General features: G+C 54.8%; 1 protein-coding gene across 2 annotated transcripts in view; it reads left to right on the top strand.

Moving 5' to 3' along the window:
* VAC14 (VAC14 component of PIKFYVE complex) overlaps positions 1-23,975 on the top strand; it is a 102,034-nt gene that overhangs the window by 36,508 nt on the left and 41,551 nt on the right. For both annotated transcript variants that reach the window (XM_027618051.2, XM_027618052.2), the window contains one exon: positions 11,761-11,917. In XM_027618051.2, coding sequence (XP_027473852.1) covers positions 11,761-11,917 — 157 coding nt within the window. The remainder of the gene's footprint in view (positions 1-11,760; positions 11,918-23,975) is intronic.

Raw genomic sequence — 23,975 nt, 5'->3', positions numbered from 1 at the left:
CTGGCTTTGCGGGGTGGGGGGCGCAGGAGAGGATTTCATTTGTTCTCATGGCCCAGGTCTCAGGAGAAATGGAGAGGTTCTCCAGTCTCTCAAAGGAGACAGTTCACTGGGCTTGCCTTTCCCAAGCACTCTTGTCACTTTGGTCTGGTGGGTCGGCTGCTTTAAAGGGATTTGGTTAGTGACAACAGGGCCTTCGGCATGGGGGTCTCACCCAGGGGGCGGCCCCAGACTGAGAGCATTCCTGTGGGTTCCTCTTCTTCCTCAAAGTCCAGGGCAACTGGGGCTGTGCTCTCCTGCCCCCAGGGGAGTGAAACCGGCCATCTCTCAGTGTCTGCCCCAGAAATGGGGGCTTCCACTTCATTAGAGCCCCTTCGTTTGAGGGCAGCTCAGAGAGCTGATGGTCCATCCAGCACCCCCGCCGCTGGCTGCCTTTGGAAACCACAGTGGGTGCTGGGCTCAGACCCCCGCATCTGTGGAAGGAGGCTGGGAGCAGGAGAGGGCAGACGGCGAAGTTTATGGGGCGGATGCCCTATTCGGAGCACATTGTTTCTATTGTGACCACTCGGCCTGGCGCTCTTGGACTGGTTTTCATTATCCCCAGTTTGACTTAACAGGACATCCAAGTGTGAGGAAGGTAATCTGCCCAAGCTCATACCGCCGGGAGCCAGAAGTTGGGCCTGTCTGGTTCCAGAACATCTAAAAGCACACAAGAGCTGACCTCGGTGCAGAGCAGGGTTCCAGGCAGGGTGGAGGCACAGCTTCCTTCAGGCTGGCCCCCTCTCCCCTCTTCAGTTCTGAGTATTGAATCTTGACCTGCCCTGTTGGGCTCCCGCCCTCCCAGGGCCCATGCCGAAGGAGCGGTCCTGGCCGCCGGGTCGGTGAGGGGGAGTGTGGGAAGTGGCCTGGCGACGAACAGAAGGGCAGTCCTCTGCCCTGCACTGCCCCGCTCTCCGTGGGACCCGGCAAGTCCCCAGCGCCTCCTTGCCTCCATCAAGTGCAACTGGCCTGGCCTGTGCTCGTCGCGTCCAGCCCTGACTTTGTGTGGTCCTGACCCCACTCCGGGGAATACTGATGGGGCCTGCTCTCAGTGGACCGTCTCCCACAAGAACAGGGTTTGCTCCCTCTCCTGAGATCCCGGCCTCGTTTTACTTTCACTCCACTTTTCACTGCGTCCACTCTCCAAAACAAACAAAAACAACTCCTCCACCCCCCTCCTCGGGCCCCAAGATTTCTTAACGGTCAGGTCACGCCATCAGGTCAGATACCAGCCAGAAAACCAAGGGGCAAGATGTTGGGGGCCAAGAACTTGGTTCCTCTTGCTGAGAGTCCCCCCAACCTGGGGAGGCGAGCCCTGGCCTGCCATAGCCTCCCCGCGCCACCACCGCCCCCCCTCCCCCCGCGCCCCTGGGGCCATGCTGAGGACACAGGGCACTCGTCCACATGGCTCTCTGTGGCTGACGCTGCAGCTTCCTTTGGGGGCTTCTGAAAGAGAGAGAGAGAGGAGGGAGGAACGGGCAGGGAGAAGGGCAGCAGGGACAATGCGGGGGGGTGGTGCACTCAGTCCCCAGGGACAGCCAGCCCGGCCCCACAGCCCAGCGGAGGCACCAGCAGTCACCGCTAGGGGTCCTGGAAGGATTTGATCTTCTGAAAGGAGTCCTGGTAGCAGGTCATTGCTGGGGAGATGAGAGGACCGCCTCGGTGATGGTTCCAGAATTGCACCGGCGAGAAAGGCCGCCTAGTGAAGGGGGACCCAAGTAACCGCAGCCGGCCTGGCAGCATTCTGCTCTGGGAAGGCAGGTCCGTGTGCCCGGAGCATCTTTTAACGTTTCTCCCTGTGTGCACTCCTTCCCCTGATGTGCAGGTGAGAACCCAAAGCTGGCACAGTAACTGGTGGACATGGGGGCCAGGGGGCCTGCTGCCTGGTGCCCCTGGGCTCACGAGGAAGGCAGAGGTTGGCCTGGGAAGGGTGGAATAAGGGAGAAAGCTGGCTTCCCCGGTGAAGGGCCCAGCAGCGAGGGAGGGATTCCACAAAGGGAAGTCAGTTGGGGACTGCCTTCCCCTGGGACGGGGCTGGCGGCTCTTGTAAAGCCAAGCTGCAGGGGTGAGCACACTGCCTGACCCTGGGCCTGACACCCTGCCCCCCGCCCATCTCCCCTTGAACTCAGGAAGTGATCCATAATCTTACCTAGAAAGGCCCAGGTCCAATAACCCAGACATCAGCCCCACAGTGGAGACATCCACACAAGAGCTGCTGTCAGAATCCTCCGGAGCTTTTTAAAACCCAGCTGCTTAGGCCTCAACCCAGACCTCCTGAATTGTTCTCTGAGGTCGGGCCTCGTTGCCTGGGTTTCTGGTATTTTCCATTCACTTGCTGCCTGCCACACCCTGTGCTGGACATCACTGAGCATGTATGACCTTAGCCCATCCTACAGCAACCCTTCCCGGGTCCTTCTGTTGTGTCCCCCACTTCACCGAAGCAGAAACCGTGGCTCAGAGAAGTGAAGTAACTCGGCCAAGTTACTCAGCTTAGATGCCCCGTGAAGCCTTGTCTGTCTCACACGGCCCCTCCTCCTGCACATCAAACAGGTCCCCGTCTGTGTATCACAGCATCCTGTGTCCTCAGACCCTCCCAGAGCCCTTGTCACACTTTGGGGGGGACAGAGGTGGATGGTGAGCTGAACACCACCACCACCGCCCCCCCCCACCCCGGCCGGCCCCACCCTGTTGCGCCCCCCCCCCCCCCCCCCCCCCCCCCGCCCCGGCCTTGCCACAACAGACCCGCCTCCTCAGGGCAGGGTGCATGTTAAGCAGAGGCCTAGAGGAGGGGAGACAGAGCCCGGCGCTGCTGTCCCAGTTTCCATGCACGGGTGCCCGAGACAGCCGGCCCCTCGGCTCAGCACCTGGTAACCGAGTGCTCACGGTGTGTGTGTGTGTGCTGTTCCCATGCTGCCTGGAGCATGGCAGGCCCTTCTCCAGCCTCTGGCTCGCTCTCAGGGAGAATGTATAACGCTGAGAGATGCACCCCCCAACCCCCCGACAGGGGCCTGGCGGGATGCAAGTGAGCGATGGCTGGCATCACCAGGAGGGAGACCTGGGGGTGAGGGGGCGCACTGGGGGGACTTGGGAACTGGCCTCCAAGCGGTCTTACCCGGGCTGGCCTTTCTCTTCTCCTCTACCCTTCGAGGCTAGAATGGTTAAAGCAGCCAGGACCCACACTGTGCTGTCACTGTTGTGGGACTTAGTAAGCACCAAATGCTGGCCTTTTGCATATATGGCACAGAACTAGGCACTTAGGGAAGGATTTCAAAGTTTATTAAAAATGAAAGGAAAGAAGGAAAAAGGGAGAGAAAAAGAAGAGAAGAAAAGAAAATAGTCTTGATTCCTATGAGCGTGTGTTCAAAGTCAGGCCAAAAAACGAGATATAATTCTCCTTTTTTGAAGTTGTTTTTGCTTTAGTAAGACCTAAATGGTTTTTATTCAGAGTGGTTTTCTCAATGGGAAATAAGAGACCCAAGCCTAAGCAGTCCTTCTCTCCCGCCCCCAAACCTAAATTTTTGGCAGTGCTTTCCTTGCTTTTGCTGAAGGCACGGCCGAGGGCCCCGCCCCCCAGGAGATGCTGGCCTTGGCCCGCTCTGACCCCGTTGTAGCCATGAGCTTTTCTGGGAATACCACCCCTTTCCCAGGCCTGGCCAGGGCCCGATTGCTGCCTTCTGCGGCTCAGGTTTACTCTGTGTCCGGGACAGGAGCCTCAGCCCTGGTGCTGGCTGCCGCTGGGAGCCTCCCCCCAGAGCTCCATTGGTTGACTGCTCTGGGGTCTGTGGGAGATCCCGTGGCCTTCCTCGGTACCCCCAAGGGGATGCTTCCTAAGGTCAGTTCCCTGGCTGACTCCACAAGCCGCAGGAGCCATTCTGTATGTGGTCAGGGACTCAAGAGACCTGACCCGCTGGGCCTGAAGGAAATGGACAGGCTTCTGTGTGGCAGGAAGCAGAGGGCCCCAGGGCTCCGTGGATGCCCAGCCTCGGTGCCTCCACACTTAATTTCAGCTCCACTTCCCAAGAACAAGGAGCAGCCTGACCTGACCCAGATCTCAGGCACAGCCCTGTGGCCCCATTGCTCCAGGCAGCGGCATCAGATAGCCTTGGCCGTGGCCCGCACTGGCCAGACCCTAGCCCCCAGGGCCTTCAGCCTGAATTCACCTTTCCTGCCAGCACTTAGCTGTGTCCCTTGGAAACACTCTTGCGGCTTCCTCCTGACTAGGACTAGAGGGGGCCCAGCTCGAGAATTTCCTTCCCTCCTCATGGGGCTGGAAGGCAGAGCCATTTGACATCTGGAGCCTAATCAGCTGACCAGGGGCCGAGCCAAACTTGTGACAAAAGTTTCTCAGAGATAAGTGGGTAGGGTGAAGTGGGAGGCCTCTCCATCCATCCCCTTGGCAGGAGCTATTCAGATCCATCCACATCTTCCATTTCCTGCCTGGCGCTGCCAGTCAGCAAGTATTCATTCAACATCTGCTCGGTGCTTTGCCCTGGGACTTCAGAGTCAGGAGCCTCAGTAGGAGGCCAGGACGGGCCCGCAGCCTAGGGAGTTGGCCTCGTTCAGCCCTGGGTCTCCAGCCGTTCCCAGGGGGGGAAAGCACAGCCAGGGAGAGTGAACGAATGGGGCCTCCCACAAAAAGGGGTTTTCCAGGGCTGCTCTGTGGACAAGGTGTTGGGACAGGGAGGGCCTGGCTGACTCATAAAAAAGAAGGACACCAGCGCCATCCTAGAGACCCGGTCCTCGGCCTGCTGGAGTACAGTGGGGTGACAGCCTGCAGGTGCCCCGTCCAGATGGTGACTTCCCTCCCACGCTGAAATATGCCCTTTGCCGGTGTCAAGTCACCTAGAAGCAAGGGCTTGCTCAGGAACCCTTTGGCCTCCTTGACCTTGCTCCCCGAGCCACAGAGGGTAGGCCGGCCCCTCCCCACCCCCAGGCCTTTCTCTCAGAGTTGCTTTGTCAGATGTTTTCCGCTCCCAGTTGTCACCGACCCTTTCACTCCACTGATGGCCAGCTCAAAGCTCACCCCACTCCAGGACCGGGGACCAGCTGATGTGCCTTCCCCACCACCACTCTCCTCCATCCCCAGCCTGTTGCCACGGCAACTGCAGGCACTCCTGCCCCTGCAGAATATTGCTTTCTTGTAACCTTCTTCCTCCTCCCTCTCCCCCCACCCTCTTTCTCTCACACAAAAAGAAAGCACAAGTGTTTTATATTCATTTTGCAAAAAGCTGTGTAGTGCATACTAATTGGCATGGCTTCCTCCTGCTTTCTTTGAGCCTTGCCTCATTCTCCGAGCCAGGACTACAGGCCAGTGTAGGCTTGGGCCCCGCCAGCCTGCTCCTGGGAAGGGGACTAACTCTGGTTTCCAGGGGCCGAGCAGCAGGCCTTTTATCCAGGCCTTGAGCCAGTGCCCCACAAGCAAGGCTGCTAAGGTCGCTGTGTCCTTGTCCCAGACCTTCTTGTCCACAGACCAAGGGGTCTCCAGGAGAGGTGGAGCACCCAAACCCTGGCCTGGCACAGGGATTCAAAGCCAGCTTCAGCCGGTGGGCAGAGCACGGCTCCCCCGTGGTCCGTGTTGCTTTGTCCCAGCACCCACCCCGACCTTAACATCGCCTCCCTGGACCACTCCTCACTCCCAAGGCAGAGGCAGAGTCCTGGCCCAGGCCTTTGTCAGGATTGTTGCTCCATGGCATCTGGGATTTGCTGTCAGCTAGGAGAGAGCCAGCATCTGGACTGGATGGGCACAGGAGCCCTGGAGTGGCTCCCCACAAATCCCCCACTCTCTTTTCAAGCCATTCCTTGCCCTCCATTTTGGCAGCCCCTTCATCTCCTTGCATCTCTGCTATTCTCAGACACCCATTTGAAAGAAGCAGGAGGGTGCTGTGTGTGTGTGTGTGTGTGTGTGTGTGTGTGTGTGCGCGCGCGCGCGCACTCGAAGGCCTACGAGTACACATGGTGTTCCTCAGGGAGGGCTGTCTGTCAGATTTTTGCCAGTCACCGGGGACCAGAGACAATCTTTTGATATGTAAGCACTAGAGGAGTAGCTGGGATCATTGAAGGAACCTGTACACAACATTTCCGGCTTTAATTGTGCAATTGAAATATAATTTGCATTCATTTGCCATTTGGTGTTAAACTTTCCAAGATAAGAGAATTCAAAATGTGAAATACGCAGTTTTGCTGGCTACTGCTCTCCGGTACGGAGGGGAGGAGGTGGTATGAAGATGTCCACGCAGATTCTCTGTGGTAGAGAAGTGAAATCTGGAGCCCTGCACGTATGCATCGTTGTTCCTGCCCAGTACCTGAGCCAGGACCACTGGCCAAGTTCAGCTGTGGTACGCAAAATCTCCTAACAGAAATGTCTCCTATAATGATGCCAACCTCGCCAGGGCGAAGCTCTGTTGGCACGTAGGAGGAAACAGACTCCCCATCACCTGCAAAACTAAGTTCAGACCTCATAGATCTTGGTGACCTGCCCCTCCTTCTGACTTCTGCCTGATTTCTGGCCCTGCCCCCCTGTTAGATAACAAAACTTCAGGGGAGTAAATTTAAAGATCACAGTGGCTTTATTCGACAGTTCAGGAAACAGGCAGCAGCATCCCCATCCAGCAGTAGAAAGAAGCTGTAGGAAAGGAAAGGTTTTTAAAGGCAGAAGGGCGGAGAAAGAAAATTATTTGCAAAGAATGCGTTTCAGGCAAGGTCGCCTTTCTAAGAGGACCGGAAGGGGTCTTCCAGGGGGATTATCTCACTAGTGCTGACCAGGTAATTCCATGTTGACTGGCTACAGGTTGAAACTGCAGTTAGGTTAGGTATTAAGTCTTGGTTTGTTGTCGTGGGAATTAGCCCAAGTGACTCCATTTTGGGCCTGCTGTCTCCTATGTAACACCCACCCCGCCCCAGCCCCACTCCAGAGCTAGATCAAAGCTTCGGTTCCTGGAATGTGCCACGTGACTCTGGTTCTGTGCGCATGAAAGGCTTATGCTAGTTAAGAGAATGCTTCGCGTGCCTTCCTCTAGCCCTGGTTCCCTGGCCGACTGCTGCTCAGGTACCTTGGAAGCCTCTTGCTCCCCACAGGCCACGGTGCACACGCACTGCATTGTAAGTGTTTGTTGACTGCCTGTCTCCCTCCCCAAGGTCACTGTCAGGAGGGGCAGGGCCATCCTGTGTAGCTTTACATCTCCAGTCAACATAGGCCCTGGCCCACAGTGGGTGCTCAGTGGCTGCTGGGGGAGAAGTTAGAGGGGTGCAGCTGACTGCAAGTCAGGGCTGTCTGACCACTGAGCCCAGTGTAGCTTATTGGGCTCTGGTTCGGGGGCCAGAGCTGTGTTTGAAGTGGACTCCCTCATCCCTTGAGCAGGTGACTTGCTGCAACGGGAGACTGACGGCAAATGAGGGCATTAATTCTAGGTGGAAGTGAGGAGGGCTTCCTCCTCCGGTCTCCCGGTCCCCTGCAGCCTGGCCCTGGGGGCCTCTCACGGGTCGGGCCTCTCAGGTGCTACTGGTTCTTCGCGAGCATCTTTTCTATTAGGGGAGTGAGTCCCCGCCAGAAGCCTGGTGTGGGCCACTGTGGCCCGCGTGGGCGGGCGGGGGGAAAGTAGCCGAGCGCTAGCCTGGCCCCAGCTGTCCTGCACTTTCCTTGCCTGCCACATTTGACCACCAGGATTTGCTGCGGAGAAGACAAGAGGACGCGGGCCTCGGCCCACCTGCCCAGCCAGCCCTGAGAGCAGTAGCCTGCAGCTTGGGGCTGCGGCGGCGCTGGCACGTGCTGGAGATGTAGAGACACAGGTAGCCTCGCTGAGCGCTCTCGGCCCTCCAGGGAGTCAGAACCAGGCGTGAGGTCGCGGGGGAGGGGGTGCTCAGTGAGGTCCTGCCACCTTGGACCATGGGCACAGCAAGAGTAAACTGCTCTACATGTACCACTGGACTGGGATCTAGGGTGCCGATTTGGGGCTTCGACTTCTCCTTTTAGATACAATTCACCAGCCATAAAAATTCACCCTTCTAAAGTACACAATTTAAGGGCGCCTGGCTGGCTCAGTTGGTAGAGCATGCAACTCTTGATCTTGGGGTCATGAATTTGAGCCCCATGTTGGGTGTAGAGATTACTTAAAAAAATAAAACCTTTAAAAAAAGTAAAGTATACAACTTAGTGGGTTTTAGTATTTTGACAAGGTTGTGCAAACATCACTGTCTAATCCCAGAACATTTTTACCACCCCAAAGAGAAACCCTGTACCAATTAGCAGTCACTTCCCATGTCTGCCTCCCCCAGCCCCTGGCAGCCACAAGCTCCGCTCTGTCTCTATGGATTTGCCCGGTCTGAACATTTCACATAAATGGAATCATCATACCGTATGTGGCCTTTTGCATCTGGCTCCTCTTACTTAGCAAATGTTTTCAAGGTTTATCTGTTTTATAGCATGTATCAGAACTTCATTCCTTTTATTGCCAAAGAATAGTCGCTGGCATGGATATGCTATATTCTGTTTATCCATTTATCAGTTGATAAACATTTGGGTTTGTGATACTGTGATATAGTAAACAATACGTATTTGGTCTTCATCCCTCATTCTGGCACAGAGCTCCTGAAACCCTTGGAATTTCCCGAGTGTTGAAAATAATAAAGGTGACTTTCGTTAGGTTACTGAGGTGACTTGGATGCCCAGAAGCATGAGGGGCTGGTTGCCAGGAGAACCAACCGTGTGATGAGAGCGTTGAACTTTCAACCCAATCTTCGAGGAGGAGAGAGGGGCTGGAGGTTGAATCAACTGACAACAGCCAGTGATTTCATCAGCTATACCTACATAATGAAGCCTCTGTAAAAACCCAAAAGGATGGGGTTTAGAGAGCTTCCAGGTTGGTGACCATGTGGAGATTTGGGGAAAGTGAGCCCCAGAGAGCACAGAAGCTCTGTGCCCCTTCGCATATACTGTGCCCTCTGCATCTCTTTTATCTGGCCGTTCCTGAGTTACATCTTTTTACAATAAACCGGTGACCTGGTCAGTAAAATGTTTCTCTGAGTATAAGCAGCTCTTGCAAAGGAATCGAACCCAAGGAGGGGCTTGTGATTGGCATCTGAAGCCAGGGGTTTGGGGCGGGGCAGTCTTGTAGGACTGAGCCCTCAACCTGTGGGCTCCGCCGCTAACCCCAGGTAGGTGGTCAGCATTGAGTTGAATTGTAGGACACCCCAGCTGCTGTCAGAAAAAAACCACATCAGAATTGGCATCAGGACCTGAGGGTTGTTCCCTTTTCTAGGCATGATGGACACTGATGCTGTGAGCATTTCTGTGTAAGTCCTGTGTGCACACGTTTTCGGTCCTCTTGGGTGAACACTAGGGGTGGAAGTGTACCCGTGGTGACTTTGTTTAACTTTTCGAGGCACAGTCGGCTTGCTTCTTGCCTCACCGTTTGAGTGAGTCATTCCCTGCCCCCCGATTCCCAGGTCTCCCCTCACTCCCTGCCCTTCAGACAGTGACTTGCTGGGACAGTTGAGCGTCATGAGTGCATGGCCTGTGCTCAGGCCACTCTCGCGCGGAGTGCTGCTCTGTCACCCGCCTAGCTCTCTCTTCCCCCATCCCACCCCCTCCCCCTGTATCCACTTCTGCCACCTCTGAAGTAGAGAACCTCCTGGGGAGCAGATGGCCTGGGCCTCTCCGCTTCTGGGCTGGACCTGCCAGGCCCCCGGCTCTTGGCCTGGGCACAGGGGCAGCGCTCGTTCCTGCCATCTGTCTAGGCTGCTTAGCAGCCACGATCTTCAGCCAGCATGGATCCATCCCCTGCAGGCCCAGCAATCAGAATGTTCCAAATATACCCATAACTGTGCCTGGAAGGGCAGGCGAGTGTGGGTTTCCGTGCCAGGCCGTGGGCAGAGGCCTGTCGGACTCAACTGCAGCCCCAGCACCCAGCCCAGGGGCTGGCACTGTGGGGGAGCAGGCGGTGCTGAGAGCCGGGGCACAGCGAAGGAAAGGGCAGTTGGACAGGTGGGAGGTCACGTGTGTGTGTGCTGCGTCCAGCCTGGAGGAGGCCGGAGCGTGGCAGGATGGGGAGCAAGACCACTGGCTTGTGGGACACTTGAGTGCTGAGCACGCTGTGCTGCTGGGAGAAGGCCCAGGGGCCAGGGCTGGCAGAGAGCATCCCGGAAGTGACGACTGGGGCCGGGCGGGAGGACGCACTGGTGTGTCACTTGCATTGAGACAGGAACCACTCTGAAGCTTTGAGGAGAGGGTAGTAGCTTTGTCTTTTTTTGTTGTTGTTTTAGATAAAATTTTTAAATTTTAAATTTTAAAATACTCAGTTCAGAGCGCCTGGGTGGCTCAGTTGATTAAGCATCTGCCTTCAGCTCAGGTCACAATCCCAGGGTTCTGGGATCGAGTCCCACATCTTTGGGCTCTCTGCTCAGCGGGGAGCCTGCTTCTCCCTCTGCCTGCCCCCCGCTCCCGCTCTTCCTCACTATTTCTCTCACTCTCTCTCAAATAAATAAATAAAATCTTTAAAATATATATATATATACAGTTCAGTGGTTTTTAGTATATTTACAGGATTGTGTGACCATCACTACTATCTCACTCCAGAACATTTTCACCATCCCACAGAAAGCCCTGCGGTAGCCTCATCTTGACCGTTGTCACCATATTCCAGCCAGCTGGTCTGTCATGGTGCACACAGCCCATCCCCCCCCTCCATGGCCCCAGCCACGGGTGCTCTGTGTCACTGCCACAGGTCCAGGACCAAATCCCACAGTTTCCATGGCAATTCACCTGTTCCCCAGTCTGCCGTCCATGCCCAGCAGGCATCCACTGAGTGCCGCAGACAATCCTGGGGGCACACCTGTGCTAGGACAGGCACATTCATCGTCAGAGCAGAGATGAGTGGGGGGGGCGGGAAGGGGCAAGGCAGCCCTTCCTGCAGGGTGGTCAGGGCCCTGCTGGCTGTTGATGGAAGATGAAGAGCAAGAGGAGATGGGTGCTGTGCGGGGCAGGTAGCTTCTAAGGGTACAGGGGCTCTGGGTTGTGAGGCAGCCCTGGGGAACCTTGCGACACACAGCACTGATTGGAGCTCACGCTTAGCTGTTCTCCGTGCTCAGCTCTGTGTCTTACCTGGAAGAACTCAGCAGGCAGGGGTCAGGCCTAGGGTATGACCATCGAGGAGGCAGCTGAGAATTGAACAACACGTCTAGAAGTTAAGAAGTCCCCCATCTTGGAGCCCAGAGTCCTGTTCCAAATGTAGAGGGTAGCCTGGAGTCACCTCTGGAGAAGGATCTGCTCTGTGGCCTGGTGGTGGGCTGAGCTGTGGCCAGCACACCAGCAGTGTGGCCTAGTGGGCGCTGTTGGTCCCTTACACGGGTTAACCTTGGGGCACGGCCAGCCCAGGAGCCCTGGGACGCACACCACACAGACTGCACCCGGATGCCTGAGTCCCACGTCTTCTGGGGACCTGTCAGGTCCCTGCTTAGGGGACTAGAGAGAAGTGGTCATGGGAAAGCTTATTCCCATGCTTTGGACTCCAGCTTCTTGCCTCCACTTGCCCCCATCTTCTGCCTGCCTGTGTTCTCTTCAATCCGTATCTTCTGCAGAACTTTCCAAACACTGCTACAGCCATAGTCTTGGTGGCTCTCACAGCCTGTCACCCTCTGCAGACCCCTCCCCACTCCCTGGAGGCGGCTCTCTGTCTCTGAACACAGCTCTCCAGAGGCCTTTGTCCTTCATCCTTTGCTTTTCTCCCCCAGGTTATCCTGAAGGATCTAGAGGTGTTGGCAGAAATTGCTTCCTCCCCAGCAGGCCAGACGGATGACCCAGGCCCCCTTGATGGCCCTGACCTCCGGGTCAGCCACTCAGAACTTCAGGTGCCCACCCCTGGCAGAGCCAACCTGCTGAACACTCCCGGTAAGTAATCCCCTTCTGGTTACAGCCCGGGGGCCCTGGGAATGCTAGTGCCCAGTCTCGTCCTAGACCAGGTGCTCTTTGGGCTGCCGCGCTCTGCTAAGGTGTGAGCAGTCAGAAGTTTCCTCTGCTCTCTGAGAGGCAGGCAGACCTCACCCTCCTGCTGCCTCCCCGCCCCCATAAGAGGCCCTCACATCCCCTTTTCCTCATCTTCCTGCACCGTTCATACTTTTGAGCCATCAGCTAAATATAAAACCTTCTGAGTCAGCTGATTGTCTCTTTTGCTGGGGCAGCATCTCCCCAGTCAGGAATCAGGGGGCTTTGGAGCCTTGGGTCTCACAGGTGGAAGACGAGGCAGCCATTTCCTTCCTCAGCAGGGAGCTAAAAATAGCAAACAACATGGCAGGCAGCCCAGGCAAGAGAGGGGATAATTCAAACAGGGTGTTCCCAGGCAGTCCTTGGACATGAAGGTAGCCATGGTGTTCCTGGGGCTCGCCCCTCAGGGTCCTTCCAAATAGCAGGTGGCTCTCCTCCCTGGACCAGTGCAACTCGCAGCTCCTCCCTCCCAGGCAGACGCCAGTTCCCTCCGGTGACGTGATCCTGGGAAATGCCAAGGATGCAAGTTGATAGGAAAGTCCCCAGCAAATCTTGGGTGTTTGCCTGGGGTGTCTCTTTGTCTCCTGAGTGGTTCTTGACATCCAGTTACAAGGTCCTAGATGGCTCCTCCTTTGATGCAGAAGCCAAATGTCAAAAAGATGGAGGACCTTGCAGCGGCCGCTTCCCTCCTGCCACTCCAGCAGGCGGCACCCCCCCGGAGGTGCTCTGATACCCCGCCCTGAGAACACCTGCTCGGTGGAGCCGCCAGGGCTGCCAGACCGAGTCACAGAAGGCCCGTGCACTGAAGATGTCTCCCTGGTGACATGTGACGTCAAGGGTTCCCCCAGCTCCTGCAGTGGGGTGTCACATAGGACCCCAGGCTTCAGGCCACTGCTGCTGCCCGTGCTCTGCCTGCAACTGGTCCCAAGTGTCCACCTGTTTCTGCCTGAAGCAAGGAAAGAGTAAGGGGCTCTGGTGGCTGCCCAGTTTCCTTCTCTTGTTTCCCCAGGATACAGTGGCTTCCTTGCCCAGGAGCCCAGTTTCCTCCAGGCAGTCAGAGGCCACGGTGGGAGGCTCCCACATCCTGACCCTGGGACCCTCGGGGAGGTCCCCAGCCTCTGTCCCACAGCCCGGGAGTCCATTCTCCATCCTGTGTCCCACGTTAGTGCTCGGGGTCAACCCGAAGTCCCTGGGACAGATGGCAAGAATGCCAGAGGTTGAGTGTGGGCACTGAGCCATGGTGTGTGTGGGGGGGGGGGGTCCCACTGAGACGGGGGAGGGGGGAGTGGGGGGGGAGCAGCGGCGAAGGGGGTGAGGGTGAGAAGTGACTGCAGGAGGGGCAGAGCCAGGAGAAGGCATCCTGTGGGTCGGAGCCAGCCCTCAGATCTCCCTCCCCAGGAAGCAGTTGTCCAGAATCTTCTCCTCAGAGTGAGAGAAGCCAAACCTGAGGCAGCGCAGCCTCAGGCAAGGGAAGGATACCTCTGTTTCCAGGACTCCCCAGGATCTGTCCCTCTACCTCTGAAGTGTTTTTTCTCTTTCTCTGGGCGCCAAAAAGTTGATGACTGAAGTGCTTACTCATTATCAGAGCAATGGGCTGGGCTGGAAAATGGCCTGGGGCCCAGGTCTGCTGGAGAGGGCGGGGCATGTGTCCTGGGGAGGCCCAGACCGGGAGCCCCAGGAGGGGCCCTCTCAGCCGCTGGGGGGCAGGAGCTGAGGGGAGTCTCAGACAGCTAGGTACTCCGAACCCTGGCTCCTGGCCCTGCCGAGGTGGGTGGGCTGCTAACGAGGCTGAGGTGGTGAAGATTTGCCCCCGCTCACCAGGGCTGTAGGACTGGCTCACATCAGCCAGGGACTCACCCTGAGTTCATAGAAAAACAACCAAGTGTGCCAGATGGGAAAGAACACTAAGGAAGTGCCTACAGTCAGTATCACCTCTTGCCTCAAGGACCCACAGCACCATGGGCCACGTGCGCCTAGCCTGAGACTCACATGTTCGCTGCAGAGAGTGGGAACCACACATGCATGCGTTTCCACAGCTGACACCAGATTTTTCAAATGGGTGCATGATTTTAAAAGGTCAAGTTCAAACTAGTAAGAGAAAAGCACAGGAAACCAGAGCTGGGCGCCGTCCCCTCTCCTGCTTTGGCTACCGTGGGGAGGGCACTGGCCAGGCCCCAAGGATGTGGGGGGTGGCTGTTTGGGTCAGAAAGCATGCAGGAAGTGTACACCCATTCATCTGTGGGCTGCCGTTTCTCCCAGTGCTTCTCAGGCATGCAAGAGGGTCACTCTTTCTGTTTCCATCCGGCCGTGCACGTGGAAAGAGGCTACAAGGCCAGACCCTCTTCCTGTTTGGATTTTGCTTTCCTCTGGCTCTCTCGGGCACAGCTCTGAGAACTTGCAGAGTGCTGAGAGTGCTGTGCTATGTCCCTTTAGGATAGAGTGCCACCACCCCCGCAGTAAAGGGTCTTTCTGGAAAGCCAAGGAGGCAGGGAGCCGAGCAAAGATGAAATCAGCACATTTGTAGAGAACCAAACGGCCCTGCCTGCTCACTGGGTCTGTAAAACTCAAATGGTGCAGATTTAGCGTGAGGGTTGGGGCAGCATCACCCACCTGGGAAGCTGCCACGGGCGCCTAAATGCACCGTCGCTGCAGTCCCCGGGGTCCGCAGGCCATCCCTCCCACCGGGCCCAGGGCACACGTCGCTCCCTCCGGTGCAGAGCGTGTGGGCAGCGGCGATGGTCTGCTTCTCCCACCGCCGCTTCGTTGCTGACCTCCGCAGAGCCCCAAGCCAGGAAGAGGCTCACCTCGGGGGCATTCGGGAGGGGGCTGCCTGAGTGGGCGGCCCTGAGGGAAGCCCGTGGAGAGGTCCCGCATGCTGGTGTCTCCTAATTATGATTTGGTGAAATGAAACGGAAATAACCACTTGTGTCTCCTCTGAGTGGGCAGCTTTTGTGCATTCTCTGCCCATCTCCACTCGGGGACGCCGGCTGAGGCCACCTAGGCTCTGGGGAGACGGGGTGAGGAACCCCCTTCGAGCAGACCTGAGGAGCCTGAGCCTTGAGCCAAAGGCTCAGCAGAAGCAGGAGGCCTCCAGGATCAGTCCCTCATTTGAGACGTGCCCGGCCCTCCTGGGACCTGGATGTAGCTGCTGCAGGAGAGGGAGCAGCCTGGGCCAGGAGAGGCAGCAGTGTGGCCGTCTCGGGTCAAAGGTCACCCCAGGACTGATGTTTGCCCCCAAAACCCAGTCTTCCCTTTCCTTCCTTGGTGGGATAACTGCTCACGTCAGTGTGCCCTGCAGGGTTCTCTGGTCCAAGGTGGAGTTTGACCCCAGCTCTAAAAACAGGCAGAAATGAAATGTTCTGATTCCATTTCGTTCCTTATCGCCCAGGCTGGTGTGGCCAAATTCACAAACAAGTTCCAGAAGAAACCCAGGAAGCCATCCCTGAGCATTTTTCCCAGTAGTAATGGTGACTATAATACGTTGAGCTTGTTAGGACCAGACGCTGTTCTGAGCACTTCCTGTGTGTCACCTCGCCGAACCTCACTGTGGGCTAGCCCCTCAACTCCTCACGACCACTGTGAGGGAAAGCACTGTTGTCATTCTTACCTGGGAGTTGGGGGGTGTTGTAGTAGGCATTGGTGCTGACCCAGGAGCCCAGCCTGAGAGGCTGCTCTCTTTACCCCCACACTTAGAGGATAGAAGCACTTGCCCAGCACTGGAAGCTTCTATCGCCCAAGGAGGGGAGCAGAGCAGTGGTGGCCAGGCCAGCAGTCCAGGCTTCTCCTGTGGGGCAGTGGGCCACGGCCCCAGCCTGGCATATCCTTGAAGATATCCCTTCTCTGCACAGTGATTTCAGGGACCCCATTCTGGCCTCAACCACCTCAGCAACTCATCCCTCTGCTGCCTCCACTTCATCCAGCCACACCAGACAGTTTCCCAGCCCCCAAAGCCTTTCTGTTGCTCTTGGAGTCTTAAAGGCCTTCTTCCTACATACTCTTTCAGACAGCATGGGTGCCAGGGTCAGAAGGATCTAGGTTGTACTCATCTCTGAATGCCCAGAGTCAGGCGCCCAGGAAAGGTCAGGACCTGTCTTTCAGAGTCATTATCATGATGGAAGGAGGGGACACCAGATCTGGCCACCCCGTCACGAGTGCCTATTGAACGGCCCCCCAGCACCACTACGCAGGTCTTTGCTTGTTGCCAGGTGGAGAGCCTAGCCCTCTGCACCCCAGGCTCAGTCTCTGAGATGGCCCCAAGGCCCCTTCCTCTTGAATCTCTCTGGCCCCGCCCTTGGCCCAGCCCCCCCTCAGCAGCAGTCTTTCCTGGCGCAGCTCCTCTCTACTGCCCTGTCAGCTGGAGGTTTCTCCTGGGCCCTGCTGTGGCCCACTAGTTTATCTCTTTCTCCGAAGCAGGCAGCTGGAAAGCCTCGTGGATTTGGGTCACTGCCCGGGGCGGAGGGCTCCCCGGCCTCAGCTGGGCCGGCTCGCAGCAAAGAAAGTGACTGCCTCTTGGATCAAGTCCCAGGGGTGCCATTGCTACAACGTCTTTGCCACCCTTTTATCCATGTGGCCGTGGGGTCTGGGCCCTCCGATTCAGCAGACTCCACACCTCCTGAGACCCTGCTGCGCCAGGGTCCTGGGCTTCCTTTTCTTCTAGCCCCTTGATCCCGTAGGGGAAGCTGCCCCTTCCCCACCTGCATCCCCGGGTTCCATGCCAGCTTCCGGGTCATGCAGCCCCCTCCTCAGAGCAATCCCTATGCCAGGTACTGTGCTAGGCTCCTTATCCCTGTGAGGTTCACAGACAGGAACCAGCCCCGGAGGAGGTGTCACTTCCTCAAGCCTGCCCTGCCAGTCAGCCACAGGGCCTGGATCTGCCCCGGTCCCCCGGCCTTTCCTCCATACTCCCTGGGCGGTGGGGTGCAGATGCCCCACGCGAGGGTCTGGCCGGGCCCATGGGCCCCACACCAGGGGGGGAGGGAGACAGGGGTGAGAGAGCAGGGAGCCAAGCAGGGACCCTGCCGGGTCTGGGCTGGGCCACGAAGGCTTTCGCATCTGGTTTTGTTGAACTGTAACTCGTTTTGCCTATTGAGGCCAGAGCTATTTTTATCCTGACATGTGAGGCTCCTTCGCGTCATAGCCACAAAACTCAATCTAAAACATCCCAGGGAAGGTTGTTTGTGAGACGTTGTACAGATTCTCATGTCGCCACATCAGGTTTCACTTAGCAACATCTGCACGGCTGGCTCCCCGGCCGCCCACCCCACCAGCCTGGTTTTGTATACAGAGCGCTCCCGACAGCATCTGTCTGCCCTTCGGCTAGGCAGCAGTCACGTGAACTTCCTGCCAGAGCCCACTACTCCAAACTTCTCCAAACCAGAAATGTAAGGCAGGCGGCATTCAGCTCAGGGGCTGGGCCTTGGCAGGATCGGGGAATGGAAACCCCACTCTCCCTGGCCCCTTGGAGAGTGTGACTCTCCTGAGACCTGAGGCCAGGTTGTCCCCAGCCACCCCCCTCCCTGGGTCCCAGCCAGAACAGCTGACCCCTCGTCTTTGGTGGGCCCCCAAGACTGTTGTCAGCAGTGCCACCCGAGTGAAAGCCTCTGGCTCTGGCGTCCCAGCACCTCCTCAGAGCACAGTGCTGGAGGGCCTGCCTGGACTTGGGTGCTGGGCTCCTGTCCAGGCTCTGCCCCTTCCTAAAGGACCAGCAGCACCTGGCCCAGGGCCCCACCCAATAGGAGAGCCCGGCAGAGGTGGCTTTTACCAGAGCTGTTGGGAAAAGAGGCAGATTCCATGTCCGGCTGTCGAGGGTGAGATGAGCAAGAGCCAGAGGTGGGCAGAAGTGGCCAGTGAGGCGCTGTGCACGCTCCACAGGGAGGAGCAGGCTGCGTTTGGGCAGAAATTAGTTCAGTTGAGAGAGGCCTGTCATTCCGCGTAGTAACACTTTCTGGCGTGAGTCTGCTGTCTCTCCACCCCACCTCCTTCTCCCGTGCCTGCAGCCCTGCCCGAGAACATCTCACAGGTTCTCTCTCAAGCCAGCTGGGCCTGAGGGGCTGGTTCATCAGAAAAGTGGCTGATGGGCCAGTGGGAAACAGAGGCTGGGGGAGACCAGGTAGGCCCTCAACCTGTCCGTGGTGAGCCCCCAGCGGGCCCTGTCCTTGACCAGCCCACCCAGGAAGGGTTGCCTCTCCTGCCCAGACCTGCCATCTCTACGCAGTCGGGCTGGGATTGCAGTGAGCTCTCCAAGCTCTCCGCCCAGTCCTGCGGAGGCTCCTCCTCAGAGAGCCCGTCCTGGTGGGCGGGAGCCTGAGGGACAAAGGTCCCTGCCCAACAGCTGCAGGCCCCAGCAGCTCCCCGACACTCCCATCAGCTGGGTCTGGCTCTCAGGCTGGCGCCCGGCCCCCACTCAGTTTGCACCCAGCCTCCTGCTCTTTGTAGTCTTGAAACGGGAGCGCTGGGAGAGCTGAGCTGCGAAAGCTTTCCCAGCAAGCACTGTACTGTGAGAACGTGAGCTATTTGCCATGGCTTCTCCCAGATGTCTGTCTGCCCTTCTCCCTCCCACTAGGGGCCTCGGCTCCAAGGGCTGCCGTGCCGGCCTGGACATTGAGCCTTAATTGTGTGGCCCAGAGGGGGCTATGGCTACGAAGACCAGGATGTGTTCAGAGCAGCCCCAGGTCTTCTCTTCTGCTATCTCAGGCCAGCTGTCAGCTGAGAGGCAGGCAGATCTCCCTCCCCAAATGTGGAGCGTCTTCTCACAGCCTCTCTTCCTCCCAGCAGAGCACTGGGAAATTGCCCCAGATCTGAAGTCTCCACTCAAGAGACTTTCCAGACTGCTGCAGCCCCCAGTCATCTAGTCCAGGAGAGAGAGACGGGAACAGTCTTCCCCGTGCAGTGCTCCGCGTTCTGGCCTGTCTGCTAACAGCAGCGGCCCCCGTTCACTGAGCACGTGCGCTGTGGCAGGCCCCAGGCCCAGTGCACTCAATGTTTTGTCTCATTTAAAGGGACTCTTATTGGGGGGGGGGGGGGGGCCTGGCTGGCTCAGTCTCTTGATCTCATGAGGTCAAGCCCCACCTTGGGCATAAAGACTTAAAAAAAAAAAAAATTCTTTAAACTGAAGGACTAGGGACTCTTATTGGCCCCACCTTACAGATGAAGAAACTGAGGCTTAGGGTGAGAGACTTGCCCAAAGTTGCACAGCCAGTAAGAGGTAGACATCTGATCTGAACCAGGTCTCATGGACTCCCAACGATGTTCCTGCCTGCCTGCGATACCCGGCCCCCTGGGAATGGAGACTGTGGCCCCACATTGTGGAAGATTTCTTTATGGTCACTGCCTGTGTGGGTCCCTTTGTCCTTTGGAATACTTTGGAAGCTAAATGTCCTAAGCCTGGAAATGATACAGGGTGGGGGTGCACATACAGAAGCAAGAAGGGGGCAGATCATCACAGATGAGCACCCAGGAGAAGGTTCCAGTCCACACACACCGCCAGTGTTGGGAGTGTGTAGCCAGGCCACCTCGGGGGCAGTGTGGGGCGGGGAGGAGGGGCTCTAGCAGCTGTATCTGCAGCCGCCTCTTCAGAGATCAGCCCCAGCTGGGCCCGGGGTAACTCGAGCTGTAAGAATGTGACACTTGATTCTGCAAACAGCCCCTCTGGGCCAGGGAGCAGAGACTGTTTGCCATTCCAGAGTCACTCAGGACCTCCCGGGCCAGGCTGTTCTGGGCAGGGACCCAGAACAACGCACTGCAAACATCAGGAAGTTCAGTGAGGCCTGCCCTTGAACTGGGCTTCTTACTCAAGGCTTGCCCCTTGCACACAGTTCCCAGGGGCTGTCTAGGAGGTTGTCAGGAGAAAGGACAGTAGTTTGAAGGTATGGCTCCGAGTAAGGAGTCCTCACAGAGTATTTCACAGCTGGGAAAAACAAAACAGAAAGACCCCTCTTGCCGTTCCCAGCCACACCGCCTTAAGGACCATGCAAGGACATGAGGGAAGTCTGAGGTGAGCAAAAAGATCCTGAAAGGAGGGTCTTACTGCTTCCTCTGGCCACTGGCAGCTCATGAAGTCAGCTGATGGGGTGCCTCTGTAGGCCTTGCTTCTAGTCCTATGGATGGCTCCATACAGTTGTGCTGTGTGCTTGGGGCCGATGCTTCTGGGAGCTGATAGCCCCTCACACAGCCAAGCTTGGTTCCCTGTTTTACACAGGTGTGTGGCCACCCTCTGTCTGGTCTGGGGAGGAAGTCAGGACTTCAGGGCCAGCTAGAGACCAACCTGGCAAGTGATGGCACCCCATGTCTCAGCTGGCCACTTGTAGCTTTCCCCAGTGTCCTCCCTGAGTTCCCCGAGGGCTGCGGCCAGGTTCTTTCTCCACGGCTTCTGCCAGTGCCACGATCTCTGTGTCCTCAGTCTTGGCAAGGCCTTCATTTCGGTCTTCTGCCTCTTGTTTGGGAACATACCGCCTACTAACCTGCAAACCCCAAACCGCCCCAAGCACCAGCGCCCAAGTGATAGGCAGCATGGTGGAGCTGCTGAGACCAGCTACATGGACTCAGACACCACCACTCCTCAGCTCTGGGACTTTGGATAGTCCTCAGCCTAAGTCACAGCTTCTCCACCTATATAATGAGAAGAGTTAGAGCACATATTTTCAAGGATTATTTTGAGGATTAGTTAGATGCTATGTGCGAAGGCATTAGACACGCATAGCACGTAGGAAGTCCCTGGTAAATGGTAACTCTTGGTTGCCTGTTCTGATACCATGTTGGGGAGATATTGGTCAAAGGGTACAAACTTCCAGTTAGAGTTTAATCAAAGTTCTGGGCATCTAACGTACAGAACGGTGATTCTAGTTAAGACTACTATAGTATGTACTTGAAAGTTGCTAAGAGAGTAGATCGTAAATGTTCTCACCACAAAAAGACAAGTGGTAATTATGTGAGGTGAGGAAGGTATTGGCTGACTCCACAGCACTGTGGTAATCATTTTGTAATGTGTCCATGTATGAAATCAACACACTGTACACCTTAAGCTTATATAATGTTGTATGTCAATCTTATCTCAATAAAGCTAGAAAAAATACAATATAAAAAATAAAGCGTCGGCGCTCCTGGCTGGTTCAGTTGGAAGAGCATGTGACTTTTGATCTCAGGGTTGTGAGTTTGAGCCCCACGCTGTGGATAGAGATTACTTAAATAAATAAATAAACTTTAAAAAAACTGCTTGTAAAAAAATAAAGCAAGCAGATATCGTATTATATTAGGACAATTAGATATCCATCCACATGCAAAAGAATTTAGACTTCTTCCTCACACCATATACAAAAATTAAAATAGATCAGATACCTAAATATAAGAGCTATATTTAAAAAAAATACATACACAACTCTTGGAAGGAAGCCCATCAGTAAATCTTTATGACCTTGGAATAGGTAATACTTTCTTAGATATGGCACCAAAAGCACAAGCAACCAAAAAAAAAAAGATAAATTGAACTTGATCAGAATTTAAAATTCTGTGCTTCAAAGGAGGACACCATGGAGAAAGTTAAGAAACAACCCAAAGAATGGGGAAAAATATCTGCAAATCATATATTTGATAAGAGACTTGTATCTAGAATTCTTACAGCTCTGCAATAAAAAGGGAAATAACCCAATTTTAAAATGGGCAAAGGACTTGTATAGACATTTCTCCAAAGATCTACAAGTAGCCAGTAAGCCCATAAGAAGATGCTTAGTGTCGTGAGTCATCAGGAAAATGGAAATCAAACCCATAATGAAATACTACTTCCATCCACAAGGATGGCTCTAATCAAAAGACAGGTAATAACAAGTGTTGGCAAGAATGTGGGAAAATTGGAGTCTCACACACTGATGGTGAGAGTGTAAAATGCACAGCCATTGTAGAAAACAGCCTGGCAGTTTCTCAAAAGTTATACATAGAGTAACCATATCAGAAATTCCACTCCTGGGTATATAACCAAAAGAAATGAAAACATGTTCACACAGAAACATATGTGAATGTTCACAGCAGCATTATTCCTTTTTTTTTAATTTTTTAATTAAGTAAGCTCTGCGCCCAACTTGGGGCTCGAACTCATGACCCCAAGATCAAGAGTCACATGCTCTATCGACTGAGCCAACCAGGCGCCCCATGGCATTATTTTTTTTAATTTTTTATTGTTATGTTAATCACCATATATTACATCATTAGTTTTTGATGTAGTGTTCCATGATTCATTGTTTGTTCATAACACCCAGTGCTCCACGCAGAATGTGCCCTCTTTAATACCCATCACCAGGCTAACCTATCCTCCTACCCTCCTCCCCTCTAGAACCCTCAGTTTGTTTTTCAGAGTCCATCATCTCTCATGGTTCGTCTCCCCCTCTGACTTACTCCCCTTCATTCTTCCTCTCCTGCTATCTTCTTCTTTTTCTTTTTTGTTTCAGAAGTACAGATCTGTGATTCAACAGTCTTGCACAATTCACAGCGCTCACCGTAGCACATACCCTCCCCAGTGTCTATCACCCAGCCACCCCATCCCTCCCACCCCCAACCACTCCAGCAACACTCAGTTTGTTTCCTGAGATTAAGAATTCCTCATATCAGTGAGGTCATATGATACATGTCTTTCTCTGATTGACTTATTTCACTCAGCATAACGCCCTCCAGTTCCATCCACGTCGTTGCAAATGGCAAGATCTCATTCCTTTTGATGGCTGCATAATATTCCATTGTGTATATATACCACATCTTCTTTATCCACTCATCTGTCGATGGACATCTTGGCTCTTTCCACAGTTTGGCTATTGTGGACATTGCTGCTATAAACATTGGGGTGCACGTACCCCTTCGGGTCCCTACATTTGTATCTTTGTGGTAAATACCCAGTAGTGCAATTGCTGGATCGAATGGTAGCTCTAATTTCAACTGTTTGAGGAACCTCCATACTGTTTTCCAGAGTGGTTGCACCAGCTTGCATTCCCACCAACAGTGTAGGAGGGTTCCCCTTTCTCCACATCCCCGCCAACATCTGTCGTTCCCTGACTTGTTAATTTTAGCCATTCTGACTGGTGTGAGGTGGTATCTCATTGAGGTTTTGATTTGGATTTCCCTGATGCCGAGCGATGTTGAGCACTTTTTCATGTGTCTGTTGGCCATTTGGATGTCTTCTTTGGAAAAATGTCTGTTCATGTCTTCTGCCCATTTCTTGATTGGATTATTTGTTCTTTGGGTGTTGAGTTTGATAAGTTCTTTATAGATTTTGGATACTAGCCCTTTATCTGATATGTCATTTGCAAATATTTTCTCCCATTCTGTCGGTTGTCTTTTGGTTTTGTGGACTGTTTCTTTTGCTATGCAAAAGCTTTTTATCTTGATGAAATCCCAATAGTTCATTTTTGCCCTGGCTTCCCGTGCCTTTGGCGATGTTTCTAGGAAGAAGTTGCTGCGGCCGAGGTCGAAGAGGTTGCTTCCTGTGTTCTCCTTTAGGATTTTGATGGACTCCTGTCTCACGTTTAGGTCTTTCAACCATTTGGAGTCTATTTTTGTGTGTGGTGTGAGGAAATGGTCCAGTTTCATTCTTCTGCATGTGGCTGTCCAATTTTCCCAACACCATTTGTTGAAGAGACTGTCTTTTTTCCATTGGACATTCTTTCCTGCTTTGTCAAAGATAAGTTGACCATAGAGTTGAGGGTCCATTTCTGGGCTCTCTATTCTGTTCCATTGATCGATGTGTCTGTTTTTGTGCCAGTACCATACTGTCTTGATGATGACAGCTTTGTAATAGAGCTGGAAGTCTGGAATTGTGATGCCACCAGCTTTGCTTTTCTTTTTCAAGATTCCTCTGGCTATTCGGGGTCTCTTCTGGTTCCATACAAATTTTAGGATTATTTGTTCCATTTCTTTGAAAAAAGTGGACGGTATTTTGATGGGGATTGCATTGAATGTGTAGATTGCTCTAGGTAGCATTGACATC

This window comes from Zalophus californianus, chromosome 17, assembly GCF_009762305.2.
Source record: "Zalophus californianus isolate mZalCal1 chromosome 17, mZalCal1.pri.v2, whole genome shotgun sequence".
Taxonomy (NCBI): domain Eukaryota; kingdom Metazoa; phylum Chordata; class Mammalia; order Carnivora; family Otariidae; genus Zalophus; species Zalophus californianus.
This window is presented reverse-complemented; position numbering and strand designations above follow the sequence as displayed.